This window comes from Panicum virgatum, chromosome 9N, assembly GCF_016808335.1.
Source record: "Panicum virgatum strain AP13 chromosome 9N, P.virgatum_v5, whole genome shotgun sequence".
Classification (NCBI taxonomy): Eukaryota; Viridiplantae; Streptophyta; class Magnoliopsida; order Poales; family Poaceae; genus Panicum; species Panicum virgatum.
This window is the reverse complement of record NC_053153.1, coordinates 34,618,902-34,646,856: the sequence shown is the minus strand read 5'-3', so window position 1 is coordinate 34,646,856 and position 27,955 is coordinate 34,618,902. Positions and strand designations below refer to the sequence as shown.

Here is a 27,955-nt window from a genome sequence, read left to right as displayed (position 1 = left end):
CGGTCTACAGTGAGGCCTGAAAAAGGCTGCCCCGCGTGCCGCGGGTGCAGAGCACGCCTCAACCATCCGCATTAAATGCGGTAGGTGGGCGAGTCTTCCAGTGGAAGACTCGTGCCCGCGCTCGCACCTGCGGGACACGTGGAACCTCCGGACCCCCTGGCGGCATGCTGGCTCTACGCGTATGGGAGGTCCGGGTAGGCGCGGGAGGTCCCGTACCCCTATGGGGTCCGGGGCCCCGGCCGTTGGTTCGGAGCTCCCCCTCCTCTTGGGACACGTGGCGTCACCGGACCCGTCCCAGAGCGGGGAGCAGGTCCGGGGCCATTGGTCCGGTGAGGTAGGAGCCTGGCCCGTGGGGCCCGGCAGCTCCGCCCCTTATGGCGTTGGTCACAGATAACTATGCGAGTCCTGTCTTGTTACAGTAGAAGTGGGTATCCCTGGTACAGAGTATCAACAAGCACATTTGCAGCTGCTGAGCAAGTGAGCAACCTACAATCTTCTGGACTCAACGAGAGTCGGTTCTGCGGCAACACGTGCCTCACGTGCCCTGCCTCTTGCTTTCTTTCTTCACCGTCTCCGTTTCCTTGGCCGCGTCTCTCTCCTCTCCCAAACCCTCCAGACTCCAGAGTCCAGAAGGCAACGCAAAAATCTTTTTCCTGCAAAAGAAAAAAAGAAAAACTCGAGGAACAGAAGATTCTCTCCCACTCCAACTACCTCGCCCAAGTAGAGGCTAGAGCAGCACTGCACCATAATCCTGCCTCGCTCAAACACCCTCCCCGACCCCGACCCAGCCGTCAAAATCCAATCTTTCTGCTCCCCTCCGCCGTTTTCCGCCACCTCCGCCCCCAAGATCGGTCTTTTTTGTTTTCTTTTTCGGTCCGAGCGATCAAACCCCACTGTATCAACCCAATCCAGTCCGTCCCTAGAGGCTGGATTGGACCATGGGGTTTCGATCCGTCGGCGGGGTGCTGGGGTTACTGGTGTGGGCGGCGTTCCTGCTGGGCTGCTCCCACGCCAGGTTCGTGGTGGAGAAGAACAGCCTCAAGGTGACGGCGCCTGACGACCTCAAGGGCACCTACGAGTGCGCCATTGGCAACTTCGGCGTGCCCCAGTACGGCGGCACCATGGTCGGCTTCGTCGCCTACCCCAAGGCCAACAAGAAGGCCTGCAAAAGCTTCGACGATTTCGACATCTCATACAAGGCCAAGCCCGGGGCTTTCCCCACTTTCCTACTGGTCGACAGGGGAGGTGAGAAAAATACTAGATTGTGGTGCTAGTGGTTGGTCTCTGTTAGGTCATCCGTGCGTGGACTCCCTATTATTGGATACAGTGTAGTTGAAGATTTAACCGCCAATACGTATTTTTTAAAGCCATGTTGTCTTTAGTTAGATGCGTTGAGGATTAGATATTTCTTCCATGTGATAATATGATTTTATTTGAATGTTGGTTGACCCAATTTGGTAGAACGACCAAATCCGTGGCTAGATATGCACAGTAAGAAAACTAAAATCTGAAAGGTTACTGTCGAACCCTCCTGCATTCTGTAGTAGCTATGTCACTGTCCTAAAAAAGAAAAAGAAAGTTGCTTCTTATCATTGGGAATTCAGTCCAAGTAGTTGGTCTATGTTCGATCATCCATGTGTCCACTGAGTTAGATGAATAGGGTGTAGTTGCAATTTGATTACAGGGGCAGCAATGGGTGCTTAGTTAAGTACGCGAAAATTAGATCTTGTCACTTGCTGATGTAATTGAGTTGAAATGTTTGTTGACCCCAATTGGTACAACAACCAAATGTGTCTAGGTCTCTGCACCAAGAGAAATTAATCTGAAAGCTTGCAGTCGGCTGCTTCAGTTTGTAGTAGCTATGTCACTGTCTCATTTCTTTATACCTTCTTACGATCTTCAATGGTTTCATTTTCAGTCAATTTGCTGTTTATTTAACATGATTGCCGTCTCTTTGTGATGTTGCATCCTATTTGTTAATGAAACTTATAAATCCTCCACTGATAGCATGGTATGTTTTTGTTATTGTATTCAGATTGCTACTTCACAAAGAAGGCATGGAATGCACAGAATGCAGGAGCTGCAGCAATCCTTGTTGCTGATGACAAGGATGAACCCCTAATTACAATGGACACCCCTGAAGAGGGTGGAAGGGCAGATCATTTAGACAACATCACTATTCCTTCAGCACTGATAACCAAGAGCTTTGGGGATAGGCTCAAGAAAGCGATTGATAACGGTGACATGGTTAATGTGAACTTGGATTGGAGGGAGGCCCTGCCCCATCCCGATGAGCGTGTTGAGTATGAGTTTTGGACCAACAGCAATGACGAATGTGGTCCAAAGTGTGATAGCCAGATTGATTTTGTCAAGACCTTCAAAGGGGCAGCACAGGTTCTTGAGAAGAAGGGTTACACGGAGTTCACTCCTCATTACATTACCTGGTACTGCCCAGAGGCCTTCATTCTGAGCAAGCAGTGCAAATCCCAGTGCATCAATCATGGGAGATACTGTGCCCCTGACCCAGAACAGGACTTTAGCAGAGGATATGATGGGAAGGACGTGGTGGTCCAGAATTTGCTCCAAGTTTGTGTGTTTAAGGTTGCTAAGGAGCACAAGAAGCCTTGGTTATGGTGGGACTATGTTACGGATTTTGCAATTCGGTGCCCAATGAAAGAAAAGAAGTATACCAAGGAGTGTGCTGATGGAGTTATCAAGTCATTTGGTATGTGGTATTTGCATATAATCTTCTTTGTTTTGTGGTGGGGTGTGGACATGCATTAGTTGTACTCAATTGGTTTATAATTTACAGGTCTTGACCATAAAGCAATAGATAAGTGTATTGGTGATCCAAATGCTGATGAAGAAAATCCTGTTCTGAAAGCTGAACAGGATGCACAAGTCAGTATTTCAATGTGATGTATTTTCTATTCATCCTATTGCTGATCTGAATATACCCTAATCCACTACTTTTGCATAGATTGGCAAGGGCTCTCGTGGTGATGTTACCATCTTACCAACTCTAGTAATCAACAATAGACAATACAGAGGTACGTACTCTTCTATCCGATAAAGTTGCATTTTTCAAAGAAAAAGAAAAAGAAAAAGAAAAGGGAGGAATTTGAGGTTGCTTTGGACTTATCCAAATTTATATTTCTTAGGGAAGCTTGACAAAGGACCAGTTCTTAAAGCACTTTGTGCTGGCTTTCGAGAAACTACTGAGCCAGCTGTATGCTTGAGTGAAGGTCAGTGCATTGATTTCCCTATGTTTCCCATGTTTACTACAATCATGACTTATACCTGTTGTTTAAGTGGAGTTTGCATTGAAACTGGTAAATAAGTCTTAAATTTGTTGCATTCATATTATTTGAAACCTTAGATATACAAACAAATGAGTGCCTGGAGAACAATGGTGGCTGTTGGGAAGACAAGGCTGCTAATATCACTGCATGCAAGGTACTCCCCGTGATGTTAATCTTTTCTAAAAATATTTGTTTGTCAGATTTTTTTCTGTTTAGCATATGCCTTATGCATAAAGGACTTATTCGTGTACGTGTAGGATACTTTCCGTGGAAGAGTTTGTGAGTGTCCAGTTGTTAAAGGGGTAAAATTTGTTGGCGATGGCTACACCCATTGTGAAGGTATGCTACAAGGCAACAGGGTATTCTTTTTGCAGTTTGTTCTTTTATGTGCTTATTAGTATTATATAGCACAGTAAGATCAGGGAAAATCAACATTTGTCACTAGAGCCTTCTGAATCATAACATGTGTCCTATTATTTTAGCTTCGGGATCTGGACGTTGTGAGATTAACAATGGAGGATGTTGGAAAGAGACTCGGAATGGCCATACTTACTCTGCCTGCACTGTAAGTATCAGATGGTTTATTTTTATGTCCTTAAAACTGCCATATATTCCGTGAAAGTTTGTAATTGTATTTGTGATGTCTGTAATTGACAGGATGAGGGCTGTAAATGCCCAGTTGGTTTCAAGGGTGATGGTACGCACAAATGTGAAGGTATGAATCAATTCCTGAGCTCCATTAGGCTATTGAATTTGAATGCGCTCAGCCCTCCTGCACAAATTCTGCTTTAGCACACAATTGTGGATATGCACTTAAGAATTGGCTGTCACTGCTGAACTCATATCAAACATTTTGTGATAGATATTGATGAATGCAAGGAAAGGACTGCATGCCAGTGCAAAGAATGCAAATGCAAGAACACATGGGGAAGCTATGAGTGCGGATGCAGTGGAGGTTTGCTTTACATGAAGGAACATGATACATGCATAAGTATGTATTCTTCATACAGTCATACATGTGTAATGTTACTGTCAGCTTATTATTGAATTGTGATGCTCATGCTGAATTAATCAACCAGTGAGACTTATTGGTCATAGTCACTGCAAGTTTAAGGCTCAATCGCATTTGAGAATTTGGAATTCATTTCCCTTCAAGAATTGCGAGTTCAAAACTCACAATTGCAATATATGCGATAAATCTAGATATAACTTGACACACAGTGATGCTAATTGGATATTTGGTGTGCTCAGGCAACAATGGAGCAACAGGGGTTGGCTGGAATTTCTTGTGGGTCATCTTCTTTGGCCTTGTGGCAGCAGGAATTGCAGGATATGCTGTTTACAAGTACAGGATCCGGGTAAGATACAGACAGATTATACAGGTTCATTTTTTGCTGATAACTCTGGGCCTGCATCTAATTCTCTTTGCATTGCCTGTGCCTACAGAGCTACATGGATTCAGAGATCCGTGCAATCATGGCCCAATACATGCCCCTGGACAATCAAGGAGATGTTCAGAGTCACTCTCACCATATAGAGATGTGAAGAGCAACACAGCTGGCTTCCCCGTAATAGGATTAAGAGCGGAAACTGACCTTTGGGCTGCATATATACACTTGCACTATGTGACTAGAGTGTTGATCATGTGTAGCGTGCAACTCGAGATCCTGTAAATTTCTAGATCGTTTTGTATGACAGTATGAGTTGGGTGTCTGGGTGACTTGTTTAGTAATAATTGCCATCTCTTTTCTTCAGTACCAATAAAGGAGATGGGCAAACGGGCATAGCTGGTGTTTACTGTTTAGTTGTGTTTGTGGTCAGTGTTCGAGGATTTAAGTGCAAGTTGAGCACCTAACACACCACGTTGTTCGGTTCATGATGGCATCCATTGTTTGGTAACATGGAGATGGAACCGTTTTACTTGAGACTGGCGTCTACCAGAAAGATGTATTGCTCATACCCAAAAATATCTAAGAGTCGGTGTTCTGAGAAAGAAGTTGGTTTGTTTCCTTTAATTTAGTTTTCACATATTGCAGATTTATCTTGGTTGGGTTTGGTTAGCTGAAGCACTATTTCTGCAGGTGTCTTCGTTTCTAGTATGTCGTGCTCATGCATGGCTTTTACACATTTATCAGATTCTGGTATTGATGTTAGTAAATGAAATATGAATTTGACAACTGATTCTAGTTGTTTCGAGACAGTCATAATCCATCTCATCTTCTGCGATCTGTGCATGACTGCGTGTTCATAATCAAAAGAATTTGACATGAGACCTCAACTTGTTGAACATAACTTTCTTTTGTCCTGGTATGGAGGATCCACAATTCAACATGCAAAAAATTGTAGTTTCACGGATCAAAAAATGCAGAGCATTCGTACAGGTGATGGGACAGGGCCTGCTTGGTTGCTGGCCTTCGTTGGCCACGCCGCTGTGCGCGGAGCCAATGCTGCGGCGCTAAGATTGGCCGCCTAAGGCGAAACTCTACTCACAAAAGCGATGTGGCTGCCTCAACGTAATTGCAATCCAAGCAGCAGCCAACGTCCGGTGGCAGCCACAAGTGTGGCGTGGCGAGTGATGGTGCTGAACCAAACAGCCCCTAAAATGGCCGAACAAAAATGTAGTGCTCTCTGGTCTTCATGTTAGTAAATTGAAATTTGAAATCGACACAGCTGATTCTAATTGTTTCTGAGACAGCCATAATTCTGGTCTGTGTATGACTGCGTGTTAATAATCAGAGGAATTTGAGACAAGACCTCAACATGTTGAACATACTTTTCTTGTGTCCTGGTATGGAGGATCCGAGGATCCACAACAGAATGCAAAAATATGTAGTTTCATGGGTCAAAAGATGCAGAGCATTCGTACAGGTGAATGGGACTAAAATGTCCGAACAAAAATGTAGTGTTCTCTTCAAATCTAACATCCTCTTCGGTCCTCTATGCTCGGTTCATATACTGGCCAGTTCTTGAATCAACTAGAATATCGTCGCCTACATTCACAAAAGAGGGCACGGTGACCACAGCTCCGGTCTCCAGGGTTGCGGGCTTTGTTCCTCCTACAAAAGTACAGCAAGAACATTATTTCAATTTCCATAATTCCATCAGAAAATAAATGGTCAACATAATCCAGTGCTCTTCACAGCTTGATTGTAGACAGATACTTTTATTACCAAAGGTGTGATTGAGATAAAGAATTCAGTACCTTGTGCACTATCACTTGCCCCAGGGTCAGTATCAGTTACAGTCAGCCTCACAGTGATTGGAAGCTCGAAATCGATGATCTACAGATGTTATCATTATTACTTACTGGTGTATTTTGCTGTAAAAGAACATATCGACTAGTATAGTATTCTCCTGGGTTCTAATAAAAAAAGATCAACTAGCTAGCATACCATATAAAATTACTAGAATGCAATTCAGTATTTAATTGAATAGCAAATGATCTTGAAACAAAATGGGAAATACCTTTCCATTCCAGTACAGCAAATTGCAGTCCATTCCCTCTTTCAACCATTTTTGCTTGTCACCAACATCTGCCTCATTTAACCGACTTTCTTCAAATGTCGTCTGGAATCTCAAATTAAGAAGAGCATTGAAAAGCTAGAAGCATCAAACAAGATGGCTTGCAGGGACAAGTATTCTGAATTTTTTTTACTAATAATTTGGTCCAGAATTGTATACCAGATCCATGAACACGAACTGGGAGCCATCCTTGTATGTAAATTGCTTGTTCTCCTTTGAAAGGGATGGTTCCTGTAGCTGGTAGTTATGATACAGAAGCAACTATTAGTTGTTGCATGTCTGGATAACACTGAGGAGAAACAATGAACATCATACATGGGTAATGGGCTGGTGAAGCTAAGGAAACCCATGGTAGCCCAAAGATATAGCACATATACTTGTAGAAAAAAATATGGAAAACAAGAAAAAACACGATTTTTGTTAACTACTGTAAGAAAGGGATGGTTCCTGTAGCTGATAGTTTTTTTTTATGGCTGTAGCTGATAGTTTTGATACAGAAGCAACTATTAGTTGTTGCATGTCTGGATAACACTGAGGAGAAACAATGAACATCATACATGGGTGATGGGCTGGTGAAGCAAAGGAAACCCATGGTAGCCCAAAGATATAGCACATATACTTGTAGAAAAAAAAATGGAAAACAAGAAAAAAGCACGATTTTTGTTAACTACTGTAAGTAAAAAGTAGGTACTATTATATTTTTTTCAGAAGAAGAAACATGTACTCCTAGTAACATGGACACAGAGGGGGATCCCTAAGAAAAAGAAAAAAAAACACTAGCGGCTGAATTGAGGTAAGATTGTGAAGATGTGAGTTTGAGGCGAATTACCTACCGTACTTCCAGCTCGAAAGGTTTTCTCAACTGTGTTGCCGGTGACATAATTGCGCAATTTTGTCCTGACAAAAGCGGCACCTTTCCCAGGCTTGACGTGGAGAAACTCTGTTGTTGGATGGAGGAGAAATCAATTGACTTTTTGTCGCATAACTTTGATAGGAATTTTGGGAAGCAGTTCAGGGTACAGGTTAAATACATTTATAATACATAGAGCAGTATGTAATGTTCACAAAGGTAGCATTTTTTCTTTGTGAATAAAACGAATGCTAGAGATACGTTCTCGCGCTGCACTAGTGACTAGTGTTATGGATCCTTCAAGAGCAGCAGCTGAGCAAGACTGCAAGAGATTCTACTAGATTGACCGACTGACTGATCAGCTGCCCAGCAACAGCAATGAAACGAAGGATCTCAGGAGTAGTAAATGTTTAGTCACCTAGAACCTTCCATGGCGCGCCGTCGACCTCGATGTTGGTGCCGACCCTGATGTCATTGCTGGAGAGCGCATAGACCCCTGCAAGCAAAGCAATGAAGTTGGGAACAGAAAGGAACAATAGAACAATAGATAGCAGAGAAGTTTAGTTACGGCTGAAGCGGGAGCGGAGCGGGCGGGAGGGCAGGCGGCGGAGCTGGAGGGAGGATGTGGCTGCAGCGGCAGCGAAGCCGTGGTGGCGGTGGTAGGTGGGGCCGGGGCCGACGGCGAGGTGGCGGAGGGCGGCCATTGCTGCTTATTAGTGCGTCGTCCGCAGCCAGCGCTGCGGAGCAGGAGCAGGAGGGATAAGAAGGGGGAGACGTGGCCGGAAACTGCCGGCGTGTGCGTGTCGTCCTGGAGGGTTGCTTGGGCTATAAAATGTTGCGGCGAGCCCATCGGACTAGTAGCCCATCATCACAGGGCCCAAGGTTTCCTTTGCTTGGAAGGATGATGGGCCACGAAAGAGTAGTAGTAATGGGCTCCAGACCCCATTCGTCGGTGCCACCTACGTGCATAGCGACTCTGCAACCCCCCCCCCCCCCCCCCTCCTTCTCTCCTTGTGCCGCCGCATCTAGAGGGAAAAAAGTGAGGGTAGGTTGGTTGCGGTGGTGGTAGGCGAGACGGGAGCTTCCAAGTGGTTAGGGTGGGCCCAGCGACAGTGGGAAAAGAAGTAGGAAGAGTTAGGGTTTTAGATTATTGTGACATGTGTTGTTATTGGGTCGTGGAGCATGGAGAAAGGGTGAGTGTCGTGCTATTTGTTTGCCTACCTAAGTGGCATGGACGATCTCCGGGGTCGAGATATCAAAGGCCAGACGGTGGTTGTGACATTCCAGAGTTTTAAAATACTAAGCAAGAAATGTTAAACTTGTCATCATGCATCATTAACCAAGAAGCATTGAAATGAATGCACGTGTATGCATGAATGTCTCTATGTATGTGTGTTTATGTGTATTTGAACTCAGGTGAGAACTTAAATAACTTTTAAAATGATGCAAGTTTGCATCTGAAATTGAATTGACATATCACTAACATCATGGTAAACCAAAGTCTAGTTGATGTCAAGGGGAGAAAATGAAATTTTACACATGAAATGATGAGTTCTTTAAATCAAAGTTTTTAAATGTTTAAAATATCTTTCAAATTGAAACAAACGGGTTTTAAAAATGAATTTCAAATCGTTGCTCGAATGAACTTTTGCCTAAAACCAAAGTTGTAGAGTTTTAAATGACGAATAACTTTCGTGATCAAAGTTTTTCGAGTTGCCACACGAAAATGGGAGAGAAAAAAATTGAATTTCAAAGTGTATAGGACATTTTCAAATGCACTCAAGTTTCAAATTTTATCTTTCAAACGAAGCCTCAAATGAAAAAGTGCCTAAAATGAAAGTTGTAGATCTCGAAATTTTAAGCAAGTTTGGTATTCAAAAGTTTTTCATTTGACCTTTGTAATAGGGAGAAAAATTGAGTATACAAACTAGAATTTTGAACTTTGAGTTAATTACAGAACTGCCCTCACCACCGTCTCCCTCTCTCCCCTCTCTGTTTCCCGCCGTGACGGCGTTCGCCGCCAATGTCGGCCACGCGCCGCGCCCCCGGTTTCCCCTAAACCAGCACCTCTGGCTCCCTCCCACGCGCGACATGCGCCCCGCCGTCACCTGTCCGCCACTGCGCACGAGGATGGCTGTCGCCGTGCCTCCGTGTCGCCTGGCCATGTGGCCCTTCCCCAGCGCCACCGCTTAAGTTGTCCGTCGAGGCCAATTTCGTTTTCTCCACTCCACTCTCGCTCTCATCCTGAGCCAGGCTTTGCTCGCACGCCGAGCTCACCGGCCCTCCACAATCCCGCCGCGCCATGGCCGCCGCCGCCCTAGCTCACCGCGGAGCGCCACCCTTCGGCCTTCATCTGCCCCAACCGACCCTGGGAACGGGATCCCCACCCCTTAGTGAAGCTCACCAGCCCGACCTTTGGCCCCTCCCCTCACTGCAGCTACGCCGCCGGCTGCCATTAGCGCCGCCGCACGTGGCCTCCATGGTGAACTCCTCCGTCCGCCCCTCCACTGCTCAAATGGACCTTCCTGCGAGCTTCCTTACCGTCCACCGAACCTTCCCAGCTCAGTCCTGCCGCTCCACCCACGCCGGAGCGCCGCCACCGTCGAGCCACACCGCCGCCGCCGCCACTGTCACACCGACGAGCCACCTCCGACCACCCCAGGCCCCACCGAGGACACCTAGAGGTAGCTCTCGACGCCGACATCCTCCTCCACCCCGGGGCCCCCGCCGCCGGCGAGCTCCCTTGCCGGGAAACGGCGGCACCGCCCTCCCTGTCCCCTCCCCTGTTTTCAAATCCGGTCAAGGGCCTATTTGTGAGGCCCCAATTCTTCCTAGGGTGTTTTCTGCAAAACCTAGGGACCCATCTGCAATATTTAGTTTGTTTTCAAATTGTTGCTGTGAACTTGTAAATTCAACAAAAAAATCATAGAAAAATCAGAAAAATGCAAACTCAAATGTTTTGGATTCCTTGCAACAAGATCTACAAGTTTCATTACATGCACATCTTCAGTTTCTGATTACTTTTTAATCTAGGATAATGAATAAAATAAATAGCACATGATGGTTGTAGGAGTTCCACACATGAACTATGGATGATTTTGGACAGTAGCTGTACATCACTGAATAGAGTACTCCATAAAAATTTCATGACCAGAAACCAACTTTAACTAGGTGTTTTATTAGATCTTATTTTAAGCTAGGATCAAATATCACATTTGTGTTCTTGATGTTCTAGTGCATATTTTTGAGTGAAACTTTTTCAGCACATTTGATATACTACTAGAACAGTATGATAAAATTTTGGAATCTATTACAACTATTTAACTATGGTTTCGATTTAATCCAGGTGTAATAGTGCTATTTCATGATAAATAGTTCTAGTGCTTAGAAAAATCTGAAATTTATAACATTACTTAGTTTTGAGTAGACGAACCTGCATGCCAAGTTTGAGAATCAATAACTTCCTACTTTGTCCTATAAAAATAGATCTTTATCCCAACAGAAGTTGTTTAACTTATTGTTCCTGTATAATCTGCTTCATGAAAATAGCTAAAAATTTTATTGTAAGTTGGTACTTCAGTTTTGTTCCTTGCATAAGAATTTCAACCTCATAAGCTATGAGTAACTATAGTTTTGGACAAGGCATGTTATCTTTAGTTTTGTTAGAGGAAATAACTTTTGTATGTTTTGGTATATGATGAAAACCCCACTTTAATTTTATGAACTAAATTGTGTTAAATTGCTACTCTATAAATGACTGCCCAGGAAATATTAATTGAGAAGTTTCACGACCAAACTCACTTTAGGTGGACTACAACTTTATCGTGAAGGAAAAATAATAAAACCTAAATCGCTAAACAACTCGGAACTTTGCATTCATACATATGCATTGTTTCATTTCATTTAGGTACAATAGATAACCACATGAATGAGGTGACGTTGGAGTCGAGCCAGAAGACGGTGAATGGTGGACACATCCAGAAGATGGACGGAAGGATCCCGATGTGCACGACCGAAGGAAGATGTTCGCCGAGCGAGTGTCCTCTAACTAACACTGACCTAGTGTTAATCTCAGGCAAGCCCCGGAGCATGTCCTATCTCTTTTAAATTTATGCAACTTATTATTCCTATCTACTTGCGCATTTAAGTTTAAAGGAGTTGCTTGGAACCTTAGCTACATGATTCCTAGGTACCTATGCTTGAACACTAGTATGTGTAGGTCGCTAGATGGCTAGGCTAATGGTTCGGTAGAAGTCGAGTGATTTTCTGTCACTCACGAGAATTATAGGAGTTGAATGTCTACTACATACTGTAACTATAAGGAACACGGGCGGGGTTGTGGTACTTGTGATACCCCGTCTGTTTAGTGTAAATGGATAAGGCCGCAGTATGTGGTAGTGGTGGTTAAGCGTTTGAACGTACTAACCACATGCCGAGAAATATGGTAATCGGTAAGCTTAAGTACAGGATTGCACCGAGGCCGGAACATACTCCCCACCGTCTTTGAACGTTGTTCTCATGCGGCCACATGCGGGTGCAAGGAGGCTCACGACCCGGCGTCGTACCGTGGCGTGGATTCTTGTAGTCGAGGGCAGTGGGCCTATTCCGTGCAGCGGGAATTGAAGGGAAAAGTCGCGTGGGCGAAGCGAGATGTCGATCCCTATGCGTGTGTGTTAGGTCTGTCTGGCAAGGTTAACAAATTCGATTCGAATCGTCCGCTTCTCACGGTTTGGGACTGCTTAACCCTTTTGCCACATAGAGTAAGAAGTGAAAGATGATGATGATGAATATGACTGGTTGGATGATAAAAGATAATTATTTTCACCATGTATGCTATTGGATAGATGCTCACCTAGAATGGTTAATTGAACTAGAACCTGAAAGCTAAAATCTGCAATTAAGGATCTACTCTTTACTGCTTTTTGGCAAACCAAACCCCTCAAGCCAAAAGCCTTGCATGTCTAGATTAAGGGCTAAGTATACCCTTAGTCGGGTAAGCCTTGCTGAGTATTAGTATACTTAGTCTTGCTTATGACTTTGTTTTCCAGGTGCTACATCTGAGGATCTGGTTGACGTCATGTACGGGCTTCATCATGACGTCTGGTTTCGTCGCTAGACTATCGTTCATTTTCCGTCAAACTTGAACTCTGTTGTATGTTTATAAATTCAAACTTGGTTTGTAATAATAATTCAGTTTCATACTCTGTGCTGTAAAAATTTGCGAAATGTTGTATTATCTGAACTGCTTTGTCGATCCTGTTTCAATTGGTTTAATCGGGATTTTACCCGACAGCACTGCCGGATTACTCTGTTTTAAGTGCTTGTTAACCCTGGTTGCCGTTTCGGTGATGGTTAGCGCACTTAAGCCGGATTAATTTAGGCGGGACTGCCACAGCTGGTATCAGAGCTGCAAAGCAGACTTCAGAGAGTGTAACAAACCTTAAAAACATGTTTTCTTAAAACTTGATTACAAAAATCGCATTTGCAAATACGTTGGTCCGTTAAGGATTGTGCATAGTTCGTAAAGCCCTAGGGGAAATTATGAGAGTTTTGTTAGGTGGCTATCTACTTATGGTTTATTTATATCTGACTTCCAGCACTTTATATTTCTGTCAAATCTTACTTTTGTGCACAATCAACTCTTAAATTCTGTAACGACGCACCTACGCTAAGGTAAGAAGGTAAGGATCCTCAGTCAGCTGAGGGAGTTTGACCTTCCCGTCGGTGATGCAAGCCGAATGCTGTGCTCAAGCAGTGGCTTACTTGAGGTGCTGCCAATATACCAACTATCGGTTGACTATATTGGGAGTAAAGTATACTCAGTCAGCTGAGGGAGTCTGACCTTCCCATCGGTGATGCGAACCGAACGCTGTGCTCAAGCAGTGGCCTACTTGAGCTGCTGCCAATATACCGACCATCAGTCGATTATATTGGGAGTAAAGAAACTTGTGAATACGCTACCTCAGTGGCGTATGTTAACATTGGCCATACAGCGGAAATTGTATGACTGCCGTTTCTATAGTGAACGGTAATGTGTGGGTGAATATGTGGGCAACTGTATATGCGTTACCCATGTAGCGTAGGACACATTGGGGCCGTTCGTGAGTGCTGGCACGAAGGGTCCAATCTTGAATATTTATATATATATATGCTGTTCATTTTCTGCAGGTACGCTAACCACAATTGCGATAGATTAAGAACGAATAGCATTCAGCTAGTTATATATAGGGAGAGACGTAATTTGTGCCATGCCACCGGTGCTAACCCCGTAAGTCCAAAGCTATTTGGCAGTTGTTTTGTTTTGTGAGGACGTATAGGACGTGCATGCATCATGGCATATCTTGGTTTGGTTGATTGTCTTACTTGTTACGTCGTTCTTCAAAAATGTGGTGCTGTTACCTAAATGTCCACCTAGATTTTTGTGTACTTAGTAGTGGACTCATGCAATCTGCTAGGCTAACCTTGGTTGAGAAGATCTTTTTCAGAGGCTTTGGATCTTGTATGAACCTTACCGTTGATCTTAGCTTGTTAATCAATCCAACCCTTGATCGCCTTGAATCTATTCCAACAAAATCATTGTTGCTTTTCCTTTTGTGACTAAGCCTTGGTTTTTGTCAACAAAGTCCTTCGATTCATCGTTTAATGACCGGTCTATCTTTTCTTGATGTTGTAATCTATATTGCTGGCTATCTTGATTCTAACATTTAAAAACTTGTACCTTCATTCTTGCTCAGTTAATTTTGGATAAATTAAAAACATTCATGATAATAATAACTTTTGAAATACAGTCCTTGATGCAATAATCATGCATCACATCATTTCATGTCATTCGTCAGTGCATGGTGTTGCATCATAATCGGGAATCTGTAGACTGACTAATGGGTATGCGTTTGAGTACCACTTTGTGGGTTGTCTTCGGTTCCTATCTTGTCGTTGATGGCGCTATTGGGTTGCCACTCTTGATTTCTTGTGGTGGTGTTTAATCACATGACCCTGATGCCGTGACGGAACCTAGGGCCTCATGTGCTTTGCAACCACATGATTGAGCCACTAGGGGCGCGCTGGTGCCTAGGTATGTGTGACGTAACTCACTGCAATTCCTTTTTATGCAACCCTTACTAGTGTCCTCACTTGTTGTCCTTTCTCAAGAGTATAGAGCTAACAAGGTGTTAGTCAAGAGAGAACAGTTACGGGGTGCAAATCATGTGCATCATCAACTTATCCATATGTGCATTATCAACTTATCCATATGTGCATCATGCTTATGCATCTCATACATGCATCCATCAAGAGCATCATCATCGTTGCATCATAGTGTATGCAAAATTGGGTCAGCATCGTGGCAATTGCATCGTGACATAAGCACCATTTCAATTGCGCATAAAACATTTCGTCACTGTATTACACCAGCATTGCAATCATACATTTCGAGGGTGCATCATTTTCATGGTCATCAAGCATATGCATCTCGCATCATACCGTTTAATTTAATCAATAGTTTGAGTAAGAATGTCCTTGAGCAAAAACTCACTTTGATATCTTTTCTATCTAGATTCACCATCAGATTGAGAAATTGTTTCTTCCAGGACTTAGATCCTCTCTTCTCTGCAAAATCCTGCTATATGTTACTACTAGAATAGTTCACCGGTCCTTTCCAGCCGCCTTTGATGGTGATTGTGTTCACATATATTATCCACAGTCTCTTGCTGCAAAAACTGAAGCCCTTGAGCTTTTTAGTGTGGAAAAATAATTGATTAGTTCACACAGTGGCACAATTAATCTCTACCACTCATATACCATACCTTGTATTTGGATCACCTCTTTGCTATCCATCTTTTCATAATGCTCATCCATACATTATTTCTCTATACTACCCGGGAAATTCTAGTTAGAGATATGCTGAGTAGTGGTGTTATTAGTAACGACTGGCAATGCTACAACGAAAACGAGAGCCTTCTGTGGACAACCAACACCAGGTTCTATTACTCGGCACGCGCAGGTATCGCGTGAGCCTCCCTCAATTCTGTCTCTATTGTCTGTCTGGAGATCTATATATCGGACCTCAAATCGAGTAAGCCTTTCTTCGGAAGATGCGAAGAGAATAATCTTCGAAGGAATTGGTAATGGATGTGAACGTGGGAAGACTCCAAGAGGTGGTAGACAAGGGACTCCGTTTAGTCTGCCCAGATGCTCAAGCCATCTATGCCATTACCATTGGAACAAAAGGGCATAAAGCACGCAAAGTTGGACAAGTTACCAATCGGATAAAATCGTAGGAGACATCGTGTTTCTTATACCTTGCTTCTTAAACTTTCTCTAAGTTCTCAATTCTTATCTGCAAAGGATCATATCGTCAACATAAATCTTCTTTATTTTGACTTTGATCGTTCAGAATCTTGGGACGATATTCTTTTTAAGGGGGTAGGCTGTGACATCCCTGAGTTTTAAAATGTTAAGCAAGAAATGTTAAACCTGTCATCATGCATCATTAACCAAGAAGCATTGAAATGAATGCACGTGTATGCATGAATGTCTCTATGTATGTGTGTTTATGTGTATTTGAACTCAGGTGAGAAAACTTAAATAACTTTTAAAATGATGCAAGTTTGCATCTGAAATTGAATTGACATATCACTAACATCATGGTAAACCAAAGTCTAGTTGATGCCAAGGGGAGAAAATGAAATTTTACACATGAAATGACGAGTTCTTCAAATCAAAATTTTTAAATGTTTAAAATATCTTTTAAATTGAAACAAACGGGTTTTAAAAATGAATTTCAAATCATTGCTTGAATGAACTTTTGCCTAAAACCAAAGTTGTAGAGTTTTAAATGATGAACAACTTTCGTGATCAAAGTTTTTCGAGTTGGCACACAAAAATGGGAGAAAAATTTGAATTTCAAAGTGTATAGGACATTTTCAAATGCACTCAAGTTTTAATTTTTATCTTTCAAACGAAGACTCAAATGAAAAAGTGCCTAAAATGAAAGTTGTAGATCTCGAAATTTTAAGCAAGTTTGGTATTCAAAAGTTTTTCATTTGACCTTTTGAATAGGGAGAAAAATTGAGTATACAAACTAGAATTTTGAACTTCGAGTTAATTACAAAACTGCCCTCACCACCGTCTCCCTCTCTACCCCTCTCTGTTTCCCGCCGTGACGGCGTTCGCCGCCGGCGTCGGCCACGCGCCGTGCCCTCGCCGTGCTTGCGGCCAAATCCACCTCACGCGCCCCCAGTTTCCCCTAAACCGGCACCTCTGGCTCCCTCCCGCACGTGACACGCGCCCCGCCATCCCCTGTCCGCCACGCCGCAAGTGGGCGAAGCGAGATGTCGATCTCCATGCGTGTGTTAGGTCTGCCTTGACAGGTTAACAAATTCGATTCGAATCGTCCGCTTCTCACGGTTTGGGACTGCTTAACCCTTTTGCCACATAAAGTAAGAAGTGAAAGATGATGATGATGAATATGACTGGTTGGATGATAAAAGATAATTGTTTTCACCATGTATGCTATTGGATAGATGCTCATCTAGAATGGTTAATTGAACTAGAACCTGAAAGCTAAAAACTACAATTAAGGATCTACTCTTTACTACTTTTTGGCAAACCAAACTCCTCAAGTCAAAAGTCTTGCATATCTAGATTAAGGGTTAAGGATACCCTTAGTCGGGTAAGTCTTGCTGAGTATTAGTATACTCAGTCTTGCTTGTGGCTTTGTTTTTCAGATGCTACATCTGAGGATCTGGTTGACGTCATGTACGGGCTTTATCATGACGTCTGGTTTCGTCTGAGGATCTGGTTGACGTCATGTCCGGGCTGCATCATGACATCTGGTTTCGTCGCTAGACTATCGTTCGTTTTCCGTCAAACTTGAACTCTGTTGTACGTTTATAAATTCAAACTTGGTTTATAATAATAATTCAGTTTCATACTCTGTGCTGTAAAAATTTGTGGAATGTTGTATTCTCTAAACTGCTTTGTCTATCCTGTTTCAAGTGGTTTAATCGGAATTTTACCCGACAGCACTGCCGGATTACTCCGTTTTAAGTGCGTGTTAACCCTAGTTGCCGTTTCGGTGATGGTTAGCGCACTTACACCGGATTAATTTAGGCGGGACTGCCACAGTGGTGCATGGTATAGTGGCTCCATTTGTTACCGATTTTAAACAATCCCAAAACCAAACCGAAGTTCAGCAGAACGAACTTCATCCACGTCGGTGGACTTGTTGAAAACCTTTGGTCGCAAATTTCACAATTATTTGACAACTCTGTAGGATCCACTTTTCTCATGAATTATCTTTGGAACCTTGACAGTTTTGTTGTCTCCGTCACCACAAGACTGAGAAATCTTATTGTTGACCGGTCATGGGGATTATGTGACGATTAAGAATGGATGGTTCCAGATGCCTTGGTCACGCGAATTTGTTGGTGGGTACGGGATACCCACTTTGGCTGGATCTCTTGTCCTTGAATGGATCAAGACGAGGAGGATATATATACCTTCTTCATACAGACAGACAAAAAACTGCAGGCCTAACCATGCATTTAATTGACTCCTTCGGGGCATTAGTAATTTGACTTGCGGGATCCATCGATTATAACTAGATGATGGACATTGGTGTCAAGAACAGAAAAAGAGAAACGAATCCAGCAGGAAACAGAGCGATAAACAGCAAGAACAGCATGGATTCAAATTATTCCTACTGAGCCACCGCCAGAGGGGCGTCGAGTTCGACTACAGCTACTGCCTACTAGATAAGATAATGAAGCTTTTTTTTTTCTGATAAGTGATAATGAAGCTTTCTTTTGTTTGATGCCTTCTTTCTGAGCTCTCCCAGCCTTTATACCTGCAGGCCAAAACAGAGGCGACAACAGAGGAGTCGAGGCAGCTGTAGGATGAGCACTGGACGGCTGATGGTAAAGTCGGTCTTGATGAAGGGTTATCCGCCGAGTCTGTTCTGACTCAAGATAGCTAAACTGAATGTTCTAAGTGTGTGTTAGGCCCTGTTTAGTTCTTTACATGTAAACGTAAAAAAACCGTAAACGCATTAAAATGAAAAGGAATTTTGCTAATTTAAAGTACTAAATAAAGTTTATTTACAAAACTTTTTGCATGGTTGGGCTGTAAATCGCGAGACGAATCTAATGAGTCTACTTAATCCATGATTTGCAACAGTGATGTTACAGTAACCATCCGCTAATTATTGATTAAACATGGATTAATTAGCATCATTAGATTCGTCTCGCGATTTACAACCCATCTATGCAAAAAATTTTACAAATAGACTTCATTTAGTACTTCAAATGACCCAGATTCATTTGCAATTTTTTTTTGCAAAATTAACTAAACAGACCCTTAGCAGCTCTGAAGATAAATCTGCGTCTCTCTCTCGACCCTTCAGCGATTACTGTTTGAGAGAGGGCAAAAGGAGAGCGACTGAAGTCCGGCGCCGATTTCTGCTGTTCCTTTTCCGCTCCAGCGGCCGTCGTGCCGGCGGAGAGGATGAGGAACGGGGATTGAGGCGGTGTACATAGTTCCTTCTTGTTTAGGTAGTCTTGGTCTAGTTTGGTGTGGTGTTGTCTTGTCTTCGGTGTGTTCGTCGTCGGTGTGGGATTGTGTGCCTTGTTTCATCTGCGTTGCATGGAAGCTGAGGCTAGCCTTTCCTGGCAGCGGCTGCTGGGTGGAGGCGGCTCTGCTCTTTTGGAATAAGTTTCTCCGGCTTGTTTTCCACTCTGTCGGTTTCTACTCCGATGCCGGTGGTGGGCGCAGAAGGAAGAAGCTCTCTGGATCTGGTCGATTTGCCAGTGGTGGATTTTCTCCAGATCTTGGTGGCTTCTATGTAGGAGTCTGCTACTCGGCGATTCAACCAGGTATGGTTCGATTGCTGGTGGCCCGATGCAGATGGATGGCTATGGGTTATGCGGTTGCTTGGTGGGTGGCCCTGTGCTTCTTCCTCGCCGCTTGTTGGCGAGTTTTGCAGGGCTGCGGCCAAGGAAGTATGGGGCGTGTCCCTGGCTGAAGTTCCTTCTTTGTCAAGATCTACTGCGGCTCGATTCAAAGCCTTCGTGCGATGGTACTTCTCTTAGTCTTGGTGCTCTTCCTCCTCTCCTTACTCCGGAGCTGCCATGGCGTGCGACGGAGGTGGAAGCGGGATGAAGACGGTGGCAAGCACAAAAGATTTCAAGGATCTTTTTGTATTTTTTTCATAGGGTCTTTTGTGTGAATTGTGTTTAGTTCCAAAATTTATCTCTCCAAATTTCACTATTCACCTATTACATCAAATCTCTTGCTTTATGCATGAAAGCATTAAATATAGGTAAATAAAAAAACTAATTGCATAGTTTGATGTACACGACGAGACGAATTTTTTGAGGCTAGTTAGGTCATGATAGGATAACAATTACCACAAACAAGCGAAAAATGCTACAGTGTGCTACAGCGTTCGATGTGATCTTTTTTATCACCATTTTACGGATCTAAACATAGCCTATGATGTATATGTACTGTTGCATGCATCTGTACCTAACAATCTAATACATGTACGTTTATTTCAAAAAAAAAGCAGCTCTGAAGATCAGACTTCACCATTAGCTGTCAGCACTGAAGAACTGGATGCCGCGTCCGAAGGAGAAGTTGGGCCTCGCAAGGGAGCTCAGCCCAGAAGACCCAATGTGAGGATGGCGGGCCCAGAATGGTCCACGTGATTTGGCGCCAGGCTGTCGCTGGTGAGGAGTGCGTGCGTGCTTAAGTAGTGGGAGAGGAGAGGAGAATCAATCAAACTTGTGTAAACAAAATTCTAATTACAGTTCCTCCGAACTCAATTCCTCTCTGCTATTCTCCAATTTCCCTATCCCCTTGCTGGATCTATAACATTTGGTATCAAATTCACCGTCCTGGCATTCAATTCCCCACCACCACCACCTCCCTCGCCGCCGCCGCCGTTGATCCATCGCCACTACACCCGCCACCAGAAGTTGTTGGGCGCCATGGATTCCAATACCAAGCTCATCCTCGACGAACTCGACCGCAAGTTCCGCGAGCACGACGAAAAGTGGGAGTCTCGGTTCGCATCGCTCGAGAATCGGTCGGATCCGCATGTTGATACGCTGGAGGCGGTCGCTGGTGAGCTCGAGAGTTGGAAGCAAGAGATGGAAGGAGTGGTCGACGACGTGCGGTTCAATGTCAAGCGGCTGAACGACCAGCTCGATCGCGTCGTCATCGATCGCGCCGCCACCAACTCAGCGTTGCTCTCTGTTCCGCCTCCGCCGCCCCCAAATGGCTGCCGCACGCTCATCTGCCGGGCTCACAGCCGAATCGCCCCATGGGCACTGCGTCGATTCAATACCACAGGACATAGGGTTCGGGTCTATCACGACCCAGCGGCGCGTGAATCTCCCGGTCATCCTTGGAGGCGAACCGGCGCACAGGAGCCAGCGCAGAGGAGCCGTGGCGCCGACGTAGATGCAGGGGCCTGGCCGCTCGGGGCGAGACTGAACCGGAGCCTGGAATAGCAGAACTAGTGTCCGGGTGCCGTCGTTGATGCTGCTCCCAAACTCTTCCTGGTTGGTACCAGCAGCTCTGGCGGCCGGTGCCTTCCTTGGGCTGCGGGTCTTGCAATAGTGAATTGATAGGGAGCTGTTCATGTTTTACAAAATACAAGGGTCTGTTTAGATCCCAAAAGTTTTCCCCCCAAAAACATCACATCAAATGTTTGGACACATGCATAGAGTACTAAATGAAATCTATTTATAAAACTTTTTGCACGAATTAGCTGTAAATCGCAAGAAGAATCTTGCGGTGCTGTGCTGTGCTGTGCTCGCCTCTGTCTCCCTCTTTCTTCCTTCCTCCTTTCTCCCACAGCTGCCGACCTCATCTTGCTGAAACTAAACCGCGGCAAGCACAGCACCTACGCCGGCAAAATTTGCACAACACCGGCCACCATCTTCAAATCGAAAAAATTGCATTCATGACTCACCCACCTCCCTAGCTCCCTTCACGATGCCTCCGTCCCAAACCCCGGCGATCAAAGCGTCAGGAATCGCACATCTCGCGGCCACCAGTAACGTCGTCGCCCCGACCTCAACCCTGTCGTCGAACTTGCACCCCTGATCCCTCTCCAACCAACCTAGGCACTAAAATGAAATTCCCTCGACACCCTGATTCTCATGCTAATTTCATTCCTCGACATTCGACGGTCATTTTTGAACTCGAAGCCGGCCGTGTGCGCCTGTTCGCCACGGCCTGACGGCCCCATCATGCCCCGCCCTAGCTGGGGAGATTTTGGGGGCACGGTTGATAGTGGCCAAGCTGCCGCGGCCAATCCCGCTGGGAGATAGGCGTGAGCTGCACGAGAGGGGACTCAGCAGCCGGTGTTGGGATGCAGGTGCGGGGAGGGCAGCCCCGCGTGGGAAGGGTGAGGCAGCGGTGGGCGCCGCTGCGTGGGGAGGATGGAGGAGAGTGATGCAGCGATGGGGAAGAGCAGCCCCGCGTGGGGAGGATGCAGGCGAGCACATGACTTGTGGCGTTGCTTGCCGCTGTTGCTGCCTCGGCAGGCATCTAGAGAGGTTGGAGAGATTAGACACTGCTGTTTTTAGATTACTTACTGGGTTCCATATGCTTGTTCATTCATGTACATAAACACCTTGCTGATGTGGTAGATAGCAGGATTAGAGTCTACCCGCCCTCACGTTGGAGGCTCTGGGAAGTATTAGGTCTAATGTTGGAATAAACAACAATTTAGTGATGAACAAATTAATTCCGACAATCATAAAAGGGGCAACAGCAGGTGACATAGGTGAATAAACCACTGGCACTATGAAACCTAGTGCTAGCAACATGAAGAAAACAACATCGATTAACAGAGAGAGTTTAGACATTCTTACAGTGGGGTTGTTGGCACTGAAACGATGCAAAAGTAGACGAAGCAGACCGTCAATGCAGACAAGCGACTCTGGCTAGAGGAATTAGACGGACGGCAAGCAGTCGCGACGGCGCTTCCCAAAAACCTTATACGTCCCCTACCCCATGCAGGGACACGAGAAGACGTGGGCTTCGGAGATCCTGCTCTCCCAACGCCGATGGCACGTTGGCGACAGGATGGGGAAGACTGAGGCGGCGTAGCACGAAAGTACGAGGAGAGGGAAACAGTGTGTACTGAAGACGACGTCTCGCCCCCAATATATAAACCATCGCGGCTAAGGAAAATAATTAGCCGCTTAATCACAGCACTAACGTGATTGACCTGCCCGTTTAGTCGACTACCATAATTCGAGCAATCACCATTAGTGCGAGAATAATTGCTTACCAAATTAGGCCAGCGCGATTTTCTCCATGCATGCAAAAATATTGAGCAGCAAAAAGGAAGCCGCGCGCCTGCAAGGTCAAGACGAGAAATTCGCCGGACCATTCACGCGCATGTCGTGCGCCCGCGCTTATTGCCCCGCCCCGCCCGATGAGGCGAGCGAGCGCGCGCGTGTGGGGCTTCCTTTGCCTCCCCTCAATAGCTTCAACCAAGTGGCGACAACTCAACTATTTAAGTTGGTCTCACTCCACCTAGAATAGCAAGGTGGTACTAAAGTTTCCCACCACCCATGCATGTGTGAGTGAGCCTTTGGAATTTATTTGGAATTATTATTTGGGCCAGACCCTAAACTTCTAACAATCCCCCACCAGATCCCAGAGGCACGCTTCATCCTCCCTGTACCATAGTACTGTTAATATACCAACCTTTTCAGTGGAGACCGATTAAGGTTGAACATCCACCTGGAGCTACAAGATAGACCAATCCACAACTGCACAATGGACTAAGCCTTGAATTGACAGTTTGGTGTGAACAGGCTTCTCTTGAAGTCTTGACTGATACTAGGCCGCCATATGCCTACCCCGCGAGTGGAGCGTATAGGTCATACTCCATGTCTCACTTCATGAGCTTATTAAAGAATATCCAGTGTTCTTACAAACTGCGACCAATAGTTGAGCTCACATAGGTGTGTTCTTTCAAGGACACTTTGTAGGACAGTATCCCGCTATAAAAGCCTAGAACACATTAAGACTAAGTCAGCCTACCTTACAGAAATGAGAGTACTGCATCTCCAACGGAGTGGGTTAATGGTTAAGTGTACTCTCCCATTAACCAATAGCTTGTTCTTCCCAAGACCTAATTCACGGGATCTCCGATCACATAGGTTGGGTTACCACTGAGGTTAACTCACACGGGTCTCAGTCCCATCTCGTTCGATGCATTATCAATCACAGTACGTGATAGCCCCTTAGTGAAGGGATCTACCAAGTTCTTAGCTGTCTGGATATATTCCACAGCTATTACTCCGGAGCTCCTCAATTTCCTGACAGACTTTAGCCTGCGTTTCACATGTATGTTGGACTTCATGTTATCCTGGCTATTTTTCACCTTCGTGATAACCGTTTGATTGTCACAATTTATGAGAATAGCAGGAATTAGTTTTTCAACCACGGGTAAGTCCATCAACAGTTCTCTTAACCATTTAGCTTCAGTAGAAGCTATCTCCAGAGCCGTGAGCTCAGCCTCCATGGTAGACTTTGTAATTATTGTCTGCTTACAAGATCTCCACAAAACAGCACCACCACCCAATGTGAATATATATTCACTTGTGGCCTTTAGCTCATCAGCATCCGTAATCCAATTTGAATAACTATATCCTTCAAGTACACTTGGGTACCCTGAATAGTGAATCCCATAGCTCATTGTACCCTTAAGGTAGCGCAATACTCTATCAATACCACACCAATGATCATCTCCTGGATTAGATAAAAAACTACTCAACTTGCTTACAGCAAAAGAGATGTCAGGGCGGGTTGCGCTAGCTAGATACATTAGCGAGCCAATAATCTGGGAGTATCTCAGATGATCTTTTCCTATTGTCTTATTCTTTCGAAGTATAAGACTAGGATCATAGGGTGTTGGAGAAGGTTTGATATCCGTATAGCCAAAGCGGCTCAATACCTTCTCCACATAATAAGACTGCAAAAGAGTAATCCCCTTCTCACCCTTAATAAGTTTAATATTCAGGATCACATCAGCTTCCCCCAGATCTTTCATATCAAAATTTTGGGATAAGAATGATTTCACATCATTTATCTCATTGATACTTGTCCCAAAAATTAGTATGTCATTAACATACAAGCATATGATTACTCCTTTGCCCCCACCATAGCGGTAATACACACAAGTGTCGGCTTCATTTACAGTGAACCCAGCAGATGTCAAAGTTTTATCGAACTTCTCATGCCACTGCTTGGGCGCTTGCTTCAAGCCATACAAGGACTTAATTAACCTGCACACCTTGCCCTCTTGTCCTTGTGCTATAAATCCATCAGGTTGTTCCATATAAATTTCCTCCTCTAGCTCTCCATTTAGGAAAGCCGTCTTCACATCCATTTGATGAACAAGAAGACCTTGGGAAGCAGCCAAGGATAGCAGCATTCGGATTGTAGTTAGTCTGGCAACAGGTGAGTAGGTATCAAATAAATCCTCGCCTTCTTTTTGTGTATAACCTTTAGCCACCAACCTTGCCTTGTACTTTTCAATAGTACCATCAGGTCGAAGCTTCTTCTTGAAAACCCACTTACAACCGACTGGCTTGCAGCCCACAGGTCGGTCCGTTACTTCCCATGTACCATTTGTAGTGATGGAGTCCATCTCACTACGGACTGCATCCTTCCAATATTCAGCATCAGGTGATGCATATGCCTCTGCAATGGTTGTGGGAGTATCATCAACAAAGTACACATTGAAGTCTTCACCAAAGGACTTTGCTATCCTTTGTCTCTTACTCCTTCTAGGAGATACTTCACTGTCATCCTCTCTATTTTCAGGTGGATTTTCGATTGGCTCAATTTCAAGTGTGGGTTCAGGAATAAACTCATTAAATTCACTAGGTAGAGAATATACAGCTTTCATCGGGAATATGTTCTCAAAGAAGGTAACATCCCGTGACTCCATTAGTGAATCAACTAAAATATCAGGCGTGTCTGATTTTATCACCAAGAACTTATAAGCTGTGCTATGGTGCGCATACTCTAAAAAGATACAATCAACTGTCTTAGGTCCGAGCTTACGCTTCTTATTAATTGGTACGCTAACCATGGCCAAACAGCCCCACGTACGCAAGTAATGCAGTGATGATTTCCTTCCTTTCCATCCTTCATATGGAGTCATCTCACTATTTTTAGTGGGAACTCTATTCAGAACGTGACATGCTGTCAAGGTAGCCTCCCCCACCATGCCTTAGTCAAACCGGACGTTCCTAACATGGCATTCACCAAGTCCATTAGCGTCTGGTTCTTTCTTTCGGCAACCCCATTAGACTGAGGTGAATATGGAGGTGTCCGTTCTTGAATTATTCCATTCTCCAAACAGAAAAGATCAAACTCATTGGAAAAGTATTCACCGCCTCTATCAGACCTAACACGTTTTATTTTCTTTTCCAATTGATTCTCCACCTCAGCTTTATAAGTCTTAAAACATTCAAATGCCTCATCTTTAGTTTTTAGAAGAAACACATAGCAATACCTAGTTGCATCATCAATTAAAGTCATAAAGTAATGTTTGCCTCCTTTTGTCAACACACCATTCATCTCACAAAGATCAGAATGTACGAGTTCTAGTACAGTCGTGCGCCTCTCGTCTATAGCATGGTGTGGCTTATGAGGTTGCTTTGCTTGCACACACGCTTGACATTTAGAACCTTTGCATTTGTAAAATTCAGAATTAAACTCATACTGGATAGACGTGACATACAACCAAAATTAACGTGACACAAATGAGAATGCCATATATCAGCCACAGAATTGTTTGAATCACACACATGATTTACGACTTTGTTGCAAAAATCTGAGAGAGAAAAGCGGAACAAGCCTCCGCTATCATAGCCCTTGCCAATGAATTGGCCATATCTCGAAATGACTACTTTATTAGACTCAAATACCAGCTTGAATCCATCTCGACATAGGAGGGATCCACTAAGGAGATTCTTATTTATTGAGGGCGCATGCTGCACGTTCTTCATCCGCACGATCTTCCCCGAAATAAACTTCAGATCGACCGTACCAATACCAAGAACAGTAGCATGTGAGCCGTTCCCCATCATGACGGCCGAACCTCGCCCGACTTGGTAAGATGAAAACATGGAGATATCAGTACAAACAGGAATATTGGCCCCTATATCTATCCACCAATCATTAGATTGACATACAAAAAATATACTTGATAAATTACCTTACCCAGATCCGCTAGGATCGCCAATAGTCACGTTGGCAGATTTCTGCCTAGGTTGATTCTTCTTTCCCTTGCGGTTCTTGCACTTCTTGGTGAAGTGGCCATTCTCACCTCGTCAATGTTCATCTTCTTCTTCTTGAATTGTGTAGTCTGACTGGGATTCATGTTCTTCTTCCCAGCATGTTGCACCATGTTTCCGCTAGACTGCCCTTCAGGTGCCCTTGGTGGAGCACTCTTTGCCCGAGCCTTCTCTTCAACATCAAGACCAGCCAACAAATCTTCAACGGAGATTTTCTATCTCTTATGTTTCAGAGCTATGGCAAAGTTCCTCCATGAAGGGGGCAAGTTGGCAATCATGCCGCCCGCCACAAATTTATCGGGCAAGACGTGTCCGAGTTGTTCGAGTTCCCTCACAATGAGTTGGAACTCATGAGCATGTTCCACGACCGAACGGTTTTCAACCATTTTGAAGTTGTGGTACTGCTCCATCACGTACAGCTTGCGCCCAGCGTCAGCGGCAGAGAACTTATGTTCCAGCGCTTCCCATAGTTCAGCGGCGCTCTTGATGTTCATGTAAACATCGCACAGCTGGTCAGAGAGAACGTTAAGGACGCATTCGACGAAAATCGTCGTAGCCGCAATAAACTCCTGCACCTCTTTCTCAGATCCTAGAGGTAGTGCGGGAGGGTTACTCACGACCCAAAACACGCCCATAGTCAAGAGCCACAACTGCGCTCTCGTCTGCCATCTCTTAAAGTTCACACAAGTGAACTTCTCGGGTTTCATCGCATCAGAAAATCCAGCCATCACTAAATGCCTATAAGGTTTTTGGATTGTTGGAATAAACAACAATTTAGTGATAAACAAATTAATTCCGACAATCATAAAAGGGGCAACAGCAGGTGACATGGGTGAATAAACCACTGGCACTATGAAACCTAGTGCTAGCAACATGAAGAAAACAAGATCGATTAACAGAGAGAGTTTAGACATTCTTACAGTGGGGTTGTCGGCACCGAAACGATT

The 27,955-nt window shown here is 44.5% G+C and overlaps 2 protein-coding genes and 1 long non-coding RNA gene across 5 annotated transcripts; 2 read left to right on the top strand and 1 right to left on the bottom strand.

The window, feature by feature from the left end:
• Positions 1-580: 580 nt before the first annotated feature.
• On the top strand, positions 581-5,295 carry LOC120691018 (vacuolar-sorting receptor 1-like). Its single transcript, XM_039973967.1, has 12 exons — positions 581-1,245; positions 2,036-2,725; positions 2,813-2,901; positions 2,981-3,050; positions 3,162-3,245; positions 3,380-3,456; positions 3,560-3,641; positions 3,785-3,867; positions 3,960-4,017; positions 4,165-4,293; positions 4,554-4,660; positions 4,749-5,295. The coding sequence occupies exons 1-12, from the start codon at positions 939-941 to the stop codon at positions 4,845-4,847; spliced, it is 1,875 nt and encodes a 624-aa protein (XP_039829901.1). The 5' UTR covers positions 581-938; the 3' UTR covers positions 4,848-5,295.
• A 690-nt stretch (positions 5,296-5,985) lies between these two features.
• Positions 5,986-8,479, bottom strand: LOC120691877 (elongation factor P-like). Its single transcript, XM_039975078.1, has 7 exons — positions 8,243-8,479; positions 8,093-8,170; positions 7,658-7,764; positions 6,984-7,061; positions 6,768-6,869; positions 6,505-6,583; positions 5,986-6,358 (listed from the first exon to the last, which is right to left on the bottom strand). Exons 1-7 carry the CDS (start codon positions 8,376-8,378, stop codon positions 6,240-6,242), a joined length of 699 nt encoding a protein of 232 aa, XP_039831012.1. The 5' UTR covers positions 8,379-8,479; the 3' UTR covers positions 5,986-6,239.
• Positions 8,480-18,211: 9,732 nt separating this feature from the next.
• On the top strand, positions 18,212-20,560 carry LOC120692343. Of its 3 annotated transcripts, none has more exons than XR_005682585.1 (3): positions 18,576-18,590; positions 19,037-19,747; positions 20,240-20,560. It is a non-coding gene; the product is annotated as an uncharacterized LOC120692343 (long non-coding RNA). The 3 variants fall into 3 exon arrangements; XR_005682586.1 differs by having other exon boundaries at positions 20,237-20,508; XR_005682584.1 differs by lacking the exon at positions 20,240-20,560 and having other exon boundaries at positions 18,212-18,590; positions 19,037-20,014.
• Positions 20,561-27,955: the final 7,395 nt, after the last annotated feature.